We start from the raw sequence: 12,429 nt of genomic DNA, 5'->3' as shown, positions 1-12,429 counted from the left end.
TGTAAAACTTTTCTTCTATTTCTTATAGCCATGGTGAGTGAGCCAATTTTGTTGAGAAAAAGGGGGAAAAAGAGAGAGTGAAACTTGAGAACTTTCAAGTGGAGAGAGTAGAACCACACGTGCTCCGCACGTGCCTTGATCCACTTTTGCTTTTAAGCTTTAAAAAGAGGGACCCTTTTGCGATAAAGATTGGGAGCGAGGATTCTTTTGGAAATTTCTCGCACGAAACCATGCCCATATAAAGAGCTCGCTCCAAAAGAATAGACACACAGAGGAGGCCATCTTTTGTTGCAACTCCACGAGAGAGACAAAGGTATAGATAAGATAAATAAATATATATACTTCAATGGATCCTATTTAGCTCGGAAATTTTGCAGAAGAGCCCTTCTTGCCCACGGGCAGTAGTCAATAAAGTCCCCCACAAAAAGAAATTTTGCAGGCCACGCCCCCCCCACCCACTCGGTTCTTCTTTGGCTGACACTTCCCCAAGGAAAGTTATTACCTACCCAAAGCCAGCTTTTGCGTCTAATAATCCCACGCCACCGTAGTAAAATCCATCCCCCCTTAACTTTTACTTAATCCCATATACTACTTTTGTCAGGCGAGCGAGACTCTTGAGTGGGCTTTTTTGCACACACAAAAAAGAGAGAGAGAGAGAGAGAGAGAGGCCTATTGGGCCTTTTTGCAAAGTCGCCAATTGAGTTTAATTGCACTTACTTCTTTTTTTATTATTATTTAAGATAATTTTCGTCTCAAGAACCAAGACGTTGGATTGCGAGAGGAGGAAATCACGGCCCCTCGAGCAGCCTAGAGAACCACCAGCAAGACCCGTGATTTGTGGCCACGTGTCCATTCTATGCTGTCCGAGTTTTTTAAATGTACAAACAAAAATTTTAATTCCTATAAAATAGATATATTAGAAGCATTACTTTTCTTGCGAAAAAGTGAAAAAAAGGAACACTATAGAGAAAGGTGATGCTCCGTCACCGTTAACTGACGGAGATATTAAGAGGGAAGCAGGAGGAAGCTACAGATCAATAAAATTAAAAAACAAAATAAATTTTAAAAAAAAAGGAAAAATAAAAATAAAAACACTCCGCCACTACAAAATCAGCCGATTAATCGGCGTCCGGTGAACGAGGCACCGCAGAGTCGTCTTAAACTCAGACGACGGGGAGAGGGTCGACGAGGAATAAATCGCAGATGTCTTCGAAATAATCGTCCCCTTGCCACGTCGACGTCGAGCCGAGCCACTCGTCATTCAAGTCGCCGGCGAGGAAGCCGATCTGCGCCGGGTCCTCGAATATCCTTGGCTCAGGTACACCGAAATCGAGGAAGTCGTTGTACATCGGCAAGTCCTCGTAAATCCCGAACTCGCCCAAGTCCAAATCGTCGTGGATACCGACACCGCCAGTGAGCATACCGCCCGACTCATCCATCTCCTTCGGCTGCTCCTTCGGTTTCTCGCCGAAGGTGGAGCGGAGCACGGAGGTGGGCGAGTTGAGGTTATGCGACTCCTCGGCGGAGTCGTATCCAGCGGAGGATGAGAGGTTGGTGTCGGAGAGGTTCTTCTTTGGGGGAGTAATTGGGGGTTTAGAGTTACGGGAGAAATTGGTCGTGGCGTCCGGGCCGCGGAGCTCGATGGCGGCGTTGTCGTAGACCTTGGCGGCCTCCTCGGCCGTGTTGTACGTCCCGAGCCAGACGCGCACCCGGCGCCACGGGTCGCGGATCTCCGCAGCGTACTTCCCCCACGGCCGCCTCCTCACGCCGCGGAACCTCGGGGCCCCACCTTCCTCGGCCGCCCCACCGCCGGTCTGCTTCCGTTTCTTCCCTCCGCCTGCTCCCTCCTTCGCTGGCTTCCCCTTGGCCGCCGCTTCGGACTTCGATGGGCGGTGCTCGAACCGGATCTCGTGCACATATCGCCGAACGCGGCGGCGCAGGCGGTCGGCTGTCTCCTCCTCGTCCCCGGAGGAGTCGGTAGCGTCGTAGTCGTCGCAGAATATCCTCACCGTGCGAGGGCCCACCGCGGATTTGGTGACCTCTCCGGAGCGGTGGTTACCCGACCGCTGCCGGGAGGGAGGCAGGAGGGGCTTCGCCGTCACGTCGACGTGCTCCGTCCGCTTGATGGGTAACAGGAACGTCGCATCCATCATCGTCCCAATCAGTTACTTTGCATTTGTTGACTCTCTTCTCCCTTGTTCTAAAGAAAAATAACATAAACCCATCAAAAAACAAAGAAAAATGCCACCTATAAGCCCCTTTAAACTAGCTGGGAGAAAGAATCCGAGCAAAGAAAAAAAAGAAAAGAGGAGGAAGAGAGAAACTTGGAGTACAGGAGGGAGAGCTCTTAATAAAGGAAGCTAGAAGTTTACCTTGGTGAGAGAAAGGTGAAGGATTGCGGAGATGGCCGTAGTACTACCACTGCAGGCTATAGCGCTGCACAGAATGGAAGCAAGTAGTGAGCTCGAGAGAGAGAGAGAGAGAGACAGAGAGAAGAGCACAAGGTTTAGAGAGAGGTGGGGAAGAGGATTGGGATTGCGCTTTGCTGTAGGCTGGGGACGCACTGCCTACTTTATAGGATCCCAACAGCCGATTTCGGGAAACTCGACTAGCAAGCATCAAGTTTATTTTTAGTTTCTAATTTTGTTCTCTCTTATAATTTCTCATTTCCCATTCTGCCCCCCTGCTAATTTACCCTTTTTCACTAATTCTTTTTTTTCAAAAAAAAAATAACATTAGAGAAAATAGCGGTACCCGGGGGATTCTTACTAGCTCTCTTTGAGCGCCACGAACCGCCGCATCCGGGTTGAAGGACCAGTACTCTCCTGACACATGGCAGATGGGACCACTCCGGCCTGCTGACTCGGACAGTACAGCCATTGGCCTCCGCTGGAAAAACGGTCGGCGAGGTTCCGGTCACGTGACCTACGAAATACTAATTACGGTCAAATCCCTCGGGTTTAACCGCTCTGGGGTCTGTTTTCCTTTCTTGTTACCTGATTTGCTCCAATCTTTCATTTCAGTTCGTGGTGGTAGAATTAACTGTCTAGAAAGAACACTAATAAACACTTACCAACCCTATTTTAAATTAGGACATCAAAGGAGCACATCGTTGCTAAGCGTGCCAGCCACATATAAATCTCCCCGTCTTACTGCAATCATGTGGATTACCACCGTGCATCACCACTCCCGATCCAATCAAACCCACAGCTGTAATATATAAATAAAACTTGTCTAATTACCGCAGTAATTTTAAAATCCATTTAACTTTGTAAAATATCTCTTACAGCTGTTCCTGGACCCATCTTTATTAATTTCTTTTTATCACTTATTTATATATTTATATATATATTTACCGTGGTCAGTTGTACGGCTCCTAGAAATTCACCTCCCCTTACCACTCCCCCATCTGCCTCCCATGAGCTGCTGACGTGTACAAAACACCTAAAAGAGAGTCTTCTCCTATCCTCGAGGGCATTATGGTAAATGCGAAGAACCCCTCTCCTGGGAATTCGTATAAAGATGCAGGTCATGCAGCGCTTGGACTTAGGGCGCTGATATTTTTAACTTAATTAATTAAGTTTGGGGAACTTAGAGGCCGCGTCGTGCCTTTGCGTCGGTTTGCTGCCAAGAAAAAAAAAAAAATATATATATATATATATAATATGTATATATCGTATCGTATTGGAATCGTATCTTTCAAATAGATACCACACCGTATCTCGCATCACGCCCGTCCGTTTGTGACGGAGCGTGATCTCCAAACATGACCCATTTAATTAGAGGCTATCATACGGTGGGGACGCCAAATATTTAGTGGAGATCATGAGTGACCCATCGGACGGACCAGATTTTTTCCACACAAAATTTTTGAGTTAATTGGAGGGTGTAGGATTTTTTTAGGGGGGGTGTGGTAGGGACCAATTTGCTAAAATCCAAAAGGAACACCCACCTCTCCCTGGATGGACATGCCGCAGTCCAAGTTGCCCGTAAAAGGACAGGAAGGAGATTCCGGCCGTAGGATTTAAATCCGACGGTGAAAAATAGCCGAAGCTTTGAAGGAGAGATTGGTTGCGTGAGGTGAAAGGTGAGTGGGGGAGGGGGAGGGGGGTTAGAAACATTCCTTCTCTGTCGCTTCCTACGACGCATCGTACAAAAAATCAAAATTAGCCGACTGGATTTTGTTTTTCTCTCTCATCTCTCTCTCTCTCTCTCTCTCTCTCTCTCTCTCTCTCTCTCTCTCTCTCTATATATATATATATATATATATATATATATATATATTACTTTGAGTTTACTCAAAGAAACAAAACCAAGTTAATCACCATATTAATGAAAACAAATACTTTTTTATGCCGGTCATCTAACTTGTCTTTCTCCCTTAATCCCAATACATAGAACTGGGATTAAAATGAAAATTAGACCGACTAGCTTAGCGGGTATTAATTAATAAATAAAAACCTCATATTAAGTAGTTGTATTCTATAATTAAAAGAGAAAGTTATTGTTGAAATAAATATATTCATCGTCTAGCATTCTTCTATCAAATGGTTGAAAACAAACAGACAATAATCCAAACCATAATAATAATAATAATGAAGGCATCCAAATTTTATTAACCCGTACGACCTGGCCGTTCTTCAATTTAGTATATTTTTTGGCTAAAATTTATCGTAATTTGTTGGCCGATTAACGGACTAGGGATTTGCATAACACTTTGGGATAGTGAGTTGGGTGAAAAAAGAAGAAGAAATAAGTTGGGAATTGCTCCAAAAGGTTCCTCATCTCGGTCCTCGTGAATTAATGAAATTATAAACGAATCCCAAATTGTATGGTTGTGTAAATTAGGGTAGAATTAATAATGGATGCATACGACGAGTCACAAGGGACAGGTGGTGAGAGATCGCCGAGTTCGACAAGAAATGGTGCCTATTGGTCGAACCCCACAAAACACGGCGACGTCTTATGGCCATTAGTGGGTAATACCTAGAAAAGAGCCACATTAAGGATAAGTCAATGGAGCATCAAACCCTAGATGTTCTTCTCCAGCTAAGAAACAAAACCCTATTCCAATTTTTCCATTTCCTTTTTCTTCTTGCCTTTCTCTCAATATATATATATATATATATATATATATATATATATATTATATATGTATAATGAGAATATAATTTTCGCTTATGTACTGAGATAAGGCCGTTGGTACTCGCTTGAGATTCGCTAATTGGATAGTACTCAGTTGATTATAAGCGGCTCATATTGTATTGCATAAGAGTTTCCGAATTCGAATATCAGACTGATCATTAAGTTGAAATTAAGGTGACATTTGATTCATGCATAAGCAGATATTTAGTCCTAAATTATAACTCATTTGAATATAATTTACAACTAAATTCTCATGCATATTTAAGTTATGAACAAAATATTATTATAAGTATCGAATGTGATAAAGTTATACGCGTTGTCTAAGTTACAATTGACATACTTATTCGTAACTAGTAACTAAATACAAATTTTTACATAAAATTATTCAAAGTAATCATTACGTTTTACAACCAAATAATAAAATGTAAGTAAAATTATAAATGTGCATAAAGTTATCCTTAAAAAACTTCATACACAACCAAACAAGGCTTAAGTTTCAATTTTATAAAGTTAGCAGTTGAATAGGCCAAATCCAAATACTACTTAGATTATCAAAGACTCATCCAATGCACATTTGAGGAGTGGATTCATAGGACCTTATATTGCAGGGTTAAATATATTTTACATATATGTATTTTAAATTAAATTTATTTTCTCTTTACACTATGCCTTCTTGTATTTTGAACTATTTTATTTATTAAACAAAGCATGCTCATTTAAGCCATTTTATCGTCTCAAATTAATTTAAAGTGGATAATTGTATAGCTTATAACTACAATAAATGCATTTCAACATGGCCATCTTTGCACCTAACTTAGTGTGCCAATCATATGCACTAATCAATGTAAATGGCATGACACCTAGAGAATATAATTTTAATCGTATTGGGTAATGCAAAACCCAATTAAAGTTGTAAATTACAAGGCAATGCGATTGATTTATCGAAAACATAAAGGTCTCTTTGACATAGATGTAAAGCTTTATTCGTTCCAATGGATTCAATCCCTAAGAGCAAAATTAATAACACACATACACTTGAGAAAGTACATCAAAAAATAAAGAAAACAAATTCACTTTTAATTATTTTTTTCAAATATAAAAGATTAAAAAAAGAAATTATAATTCAAAATAAAGAGAGTAGTCTTTATTTTATTATTATTATTATTGTTATTTTGAGCACATCTCTCCAATGTTATTATATTCTTAATTGCTCCCCTCGCAGTCATTAGGTGGTCAATCTGAGCCAATATTATAGTCGTTATCTTATTCTTCAAAAAAGAGGTGGAGACTGGAGAGAGCTAAGCACTTGACTGCATTAATGATCCTGACGCTCGAATGAATTAAAGTAAACATAAGTTTTTATTCGTCCTAATTAATTGCAAGGCTGTATAAATCTTTCATCTTTTGTGTGTATTTATATATATATATATATATTACTAGGTATAAAGTGATGGCTACTCTCATGTGCCACGTTTTAATTATGAAAACCACATAACGTACGGAACATTAAGAAGCGAATATATATATATATATATATATGTTGTCAAATTATTCGAACTTAAAAGGCTAAATGAAAAGGGGACACCGAAAAGACTAAAAAGATTAGCAAACGGATCGTGCGGGAGCTGTCCCGGAAATTTAAGGCCACGTGGGGCCCGCTGTGGCACCCACACCCTTCCCACTTACTGGTAGCCGGTGGCTGACCGGCAGCTGGTCGTCCTTGGGCCGCCAAACCACGAAGAGTCGCAGGACGCGTGTCAGTCGAACGCATGTGGCCGGGCAACGGATTAAATTAGATTAGATTGAATAGATTCTGTCGGACGTGGAGCAAGCGCACGATAGCAACTTCGTCAAAGTAAACCCATGACGACGTGGCACTTAGTATGTCCTAGATTTCCGAGGTTTTACAACTTAATTATATATAGTTTTTTAATATATACAAATAAACTCTAGTGTACATGGAATTTTATTATGATAAAATATTTATGGACTATAAAATATTATATACACTAAATTAAAAAATTAAATATAATTATATTGTAAAAGCGTTATACATTTCTATATATATCATGCAAATTTGGCAACATGCATAATTTTTATCTTGGCAAGAAAGGGCGAGATCGCACAAATGTTTACATGCATGCATGCACATCTCTGAAATCGTCAGAGATGTCGAAGTTAGAGTAAGTTACTATTTTTTTTTTTTTTACTTCTTGCCGGTGTATTATTATCCCTTGTTTTTTTTGTCAATTTTCTTTGTAGTGATGTGATTTTTTAACCCAATTATCCCCCCCCCCCCCCCTCTCTTTCTCTCTCAAATTTTATTTAATCTTCAAAACTTTTTATCTTCTAAGTTAAAATACTGAATATATTACTATCTAGTGTCTTACTTTTTAAGAAAACTATCAACAGTTCAATATTTTTTCTCAACAAAAAAAAATATATCGCTCTTTTTGTATTTTTATGAGACCAGTGTGGTTTGTGGAGTCGCAACACTATTCAAATTTTGTAGATCTTTTTGATACTTTCATAAAAAAAAAAATATTTTGTGATTGCAAGACATAATTGAATACAAATTTCTAAATTTCTAAACTTTATTTTTATATTTTTTTCGCTTCTTTGGATCAAATCATTATTTCTTTCTTATTTTCGTAATGAGATATGATATGCCCAAATAGACTATCGGTTATTAAATCGTGACCTTCAAAATTAAGTAATTTAGCGTTTTTAACAATAAAACATTAAATGCTAAAGTGTACAATATTTGATGTGAGGAAAACATATAATCCTCTGTGTTCAGTAAAACGTCAACTGTATCAATATTTCACTCAGAAAATAAGACGATAATTTTATCTAAAAGTAAAATATTAATAAATTTAACATTTTACTTATAAGTTTGTAGTGTGCTCCATTTCAATTAAATAAAATTTAGAAATAGGCTAGTTTGGCCAAAAAATTCTAGTTCATGCCTTTTCTTCGGTGCACTCTATTGTAACTTTGCAAACTTATGCCGATAAGATAAATACATATACAAAATTAAACTTTCATGTAAACGTAATCTAGCACGTAAAAAGAAAGAAAGAATATATATATATATATATATATATGCTAATTAAGAGGCGTGACAAAAAGGAGACGACGATATCTCTAAGCTCAAGTTCCAACTGGGTCTGGACTGATGTTAATAATACACAAAGGGATCAAACAATTCCCAGAAGACATGCAAACTAGTGCTCTCATTCTTTTTTCACCTCTCTCTCTCTCTCTCTCTCTCTCTCTCTCTCTCTCTCTGTGAATATATGAATATTATATGAAAGGACCTCTCGTGCATGGTACCAAGAGGGAGCATAGAGAGCTTGGACAAGCCCAGCTAACTCGTTGGCCCTCCCACGTGGAGACCAGGCAATGGCCACGTCATCGTCCACTGGGATATCTCAGTAAGTGGGTGGTGCTCAGCCTTTTGTTGTGGCTCGTCTTCTTGTCTTTCGTTTCATTGCCAAACTACCCAAAGTCATCCTCACATATATTAATGCACATTTTGAGCTTTCCCATTCTTTTTCTTTTGCATTTATATATGCCCTTCTAAAAACTAGCTACTAGTTATAAGGCTTTACTTAAAGGCACCACTCGTGTGCACGAACTTAAAATTAGTGCTACACTATTATTTTAATACATTAGATTTTGAACCTAGCTAACGGTCGTGTAGGCATATGGGACTCAAGGTTGAAGCTAATATTATACTCATAAGCATGGGGAATGACCCTGGGTCACTTATTAATCAGTTTTGGGTTTATTATATAATATAATACAATACAAGAGCCGTACAGTGGATTCCTTGTGTTCAAACCCCCATTTTAAAGACTTAGGGGAGAGAGAGAGAGAGAGATTAAAAAGAAAAAGAAAGAAAGAAAAAAAAGACGCTGGTCTGCTGCCACGGTTGACTCCGGGAGGTGTTCGCACCGGAGGTGACCATACCTTTATGCCAGCTCCCAGTCATGTGCCTAACGGTCGAGTGCCTAAAATGGCGCGAAATCGACCGCCTGACGCTTTGACCGAGTCGTTAGGGAGAAGTTTCGCGCCAAAAGGTCCAATTCTACTACCAGAGAGGAGATAACGGGAAAAGAAAATATATTTAATTATATCTTAATCACTTTCATATATACTTATTTACTTAATCTTACTAGATTTGGGCTATTTAACTAGCTATTAAGAATATTGGTAATGCTTCTGCGGTTAGTTGTTGCAATCACTAACCATAATTTACCTTGGTCCTTATGAGGTCCGAGTATAATAGATCACAAATCCTAAAATTAATTCACCTTACTGATTAGCTAATGAATTTATGTTTAAAGAAGAAGAAGATTAACTAATAAATATTTTGCTCTCAAGATCTCACAACACTCCTAAACCTACGTGTTTGTTTGGTTGTTTTGAATAAGAGGAATTATTCAAGATAAACTCTATGTTATTCTAGAAATTGTTTTGCCAATTAAACAAGCGATAAGAAAATAAATAAAATAAATCTCACTTGTCTAATATTGAGATATCTCACTCATTTAATTTTTCAAATTATCGAATCACCTCTCCTAAAATGCCAAATTACTGAATTATAATACGACTATAATATACATTGACAATAATATATTAGAATATATTACCGAATTGTAATGTAACTATAGTATAATATATTTGTAATGAAAATACTTTTGATATAAACTATTTATTTGTGATAGTATCTATTTTTTTATTCATTATGATGAATTATATAAAAATATAAAGAAAATTACAATTTATATTTAATTTTAACCTTATGTCCTATCTTTCTACATTAACTAGAAAGAGAAGGACAATAACGCTAGGTTTAATTATTTGTATCTCTTATCTCTTAGAATACTTAATATCAAACACCATATTCTTTTTCCATCAAAGAAGTTATAATAAATTTTCGTTTATTCCGAGATAAATCTTCATTTGATCTCGAAGAATCTGTAGGACAAAAAGCTAGTGCTCAAGATTAATTGTTTTCGAATAAATTCAATTTGGCACAACTAAAGTTACTAAAATTTCGTACGTGATGAGGCAATAGCAGGGTATGACAAGGATCACATCAAAGTGTCTCTCTAGTCTCTACTCATAAAAGTCTGAAACACAAGTTCCGAAGAACAACTCTAAATGAGTTAGATTAAATTAAATAAACTAATTAAGGATCACATCAAAATGTCCACTCATATGCGGTTTATCAAGTCAAATCGTATATCGTGAAGCTTACGTTGCAAACTACTTTTTGTCTCAAATCCCGGACGGATGCATGATACCTATGATTCTTTTCGATTCCTAATTAGAGAATGATTGTGATAAGATAAAACTAAAAAAGAGAAGGAAATAAAATGACGTGTAAGCAAACTAAGAGATAATTCCGACACGTGGTCTCATGCAAACACGTCCGAGCATGCATGCTTTATGCAAATGGCTAGATCGTGTGTAATTATTCAACGTAAACTTAAGTTATATTTCTTAGTGGTCAATATCTACTATTACTGTTAGTATATTATGTTTGTTAGTTTTTTTTTTTTCTTCTTCACTTTGATTGATGGCAAATCTACAGCAGTAGTAGTTTAGTAGATATAACCTAAGTGGGTAGAACATGAAATATTTCATGCATGGCTATAGCGTATAGTAGATAAGATCGAAGCTTTGGGTAGATGATGATGATAATGATAGGCTTGTGAGCATTGTTTAATTTCGTTGTCTAGGTTAACTTAATCTTGTAGTTCTCCAACGCACTGATATGAAAATTACGCATGATGCTTGTCTTTTTACTAGTTTTTTCTTATTATTTTATCCTCCGGTATATATATATATAAATGCCCTTCTTAGAGGTAATTCAGAAATAATAAACATTCAACGATTATAATTATATTAAAAAGATATAGTAAAATTATAGGATTTACTAGCGTGATCAGTGCAGTTATATATGCACTTGGGCAGCTTCGAATCCTAACCCATTTCAATTATATCCCAGTTATCTTCGTCAAAATTAAATAACACAACGATGTAGTAAAAATAAATTGGGCAAGTGGCGATTCTTTCAAATGGCAAGATCATGTCAGAATTATATACTATAATATATATATATATAAACTCACAACTAGCAGCACCTTCAACTAGATAAAGTTATATATTGCCATGAAGTCTTGGGCAATAAATTCTCCGTATCATGAGTATATAAGCTGGGACAAAGGATAGGTAATTAATTAAGTCACACCTTCTCCTTGATCATAAAATATGTATTCATAATTGTGCAATTAATTGCTACCTTTAGTCAGATATAGAGGGACTAATAAGAAGCTACGCCCAAGGCGTTGAAACCTAAACCAACTAATACTACGTGGCACGTGACAAATGAAGAAGTCTTCTCCTCCTCCTCCTCCTCCTTCTTCTTCTTCTTCTTCTTCTTCTTCTTCTTCTTCTTCTTCTTCTTCTTCTTCTTCTTCTTCTTCTTCTTCTTCTTCCCGGATGTGGAGGTTTACATGGCTTTGACTTTCCTATGGCACTATATAGTCCATGATCACTCTCATCTCATCTCCATCTAAAATTTATAAATTTGTCACTTGGAATCTATTTGCCTTGTGCTTGCAATGCGAGTAGAGAAGAATCTCTTTCATGTTCACATACGCACGCATGCGTGTGTGTGTATATATATATATATATAGATATATATTAGGAACTCAATTAATGCCTTTGTGGTAAGTTGTTACTCAAATTAAATAATTTTATAAATTAGTGACACTATCGTATGGTATTTTATTTTTATTTTCTCAAAAACATCTTAATGTTAGTTTGCCTTAATTTCCTAGAGTTTTTTTTTTCTTTTCCAAATAAGTTAATTTAACTATGTAAGTTTAATAACTATTTGATGTTCTCAATATATAAATTGGATAATTATGCCAATTCTTTTAAGAAATAGAACATATAGTAGTACTCTGGCAAAAAATTAATCCATCAAATATTAACTCTAATGCGTAGAGGGTTATTCTAATTCATAACATATATCATCGGACCACTAGGTAATAGTAAAGGTCATGTTAAAATAACTTAGAATATTTTAAATAATAGAAGTTAAATATAAGTTTTAAATAATAAATACTACTCATACATTACAATGTTAATGGTACTAATGAAGAACAAAAGCCAGGGTATAAACTATACAATTCCCTTAAATTAAACATAATTTATAGTTTACTACAAATGATGATCAAGAAGAAATGGTGTTAGAATTTGTGA

General features: G+C 37.0%; 1 protein-coding gene across 1 annotated transcript; it reads right to left on the bottom strand.

Moving 5' to 3' along the window:
* Positions 1–891: 891 nt before the first annotated feature.
* LOC140792482 (ethylene-responsive transcription factor CRF1-like) lies at positions 892–2,626 on the bottom strand. The gene is made up of 2 exons (XM_073143518.1): positions 2,373–2,626; positions 892–2,200 (listed from the first exon to the last, which is right to left on the bottom strand). The coding sequence occupies exon 2, from the start codon at positions 2,151–2,153 to the stop codon at positions 1,164–1,166; it is 990 nt and encodes a 329-aa protein (XP_072999619.1). The 5' UTR covers positions 2,154–2,200; positions 2,373–2,626; the 3' UTR covers positions 892–1,163.
* Between the last annotated feature and the right edge of the window lie 9,803 nt (positions 2,627–12,429).

This window comes from Typha latifolia, chromosome 7, assembly GCF_019914945.1.
Source record: "Typha latifolia isolate L0001 chromosome 7, TyphaL0001v2, whole genome shotgun sequence".
Classification (NCBI taxonomy): domain Eukaryota; kingdom Viridiplantae; phylum Streptophyta; class Magnoliopsida; order Poales; family Typhaceae; genus Typha; species Typha latifolia.
Note: the sequence above shows the minus strand (reverse complement) of the source record. Positions and strands in the feature narration are given on the sequence as shown.

Excerpts from the sequence above, each read along its gene's own strand:
- LOC140792482 (XM_073143518.1), bottom strand. The coding sequence starts at position 2,153 with ATGATGGATGCGACGTTCCTGTTACCCATCAAGCGGACGGAGCACGTC.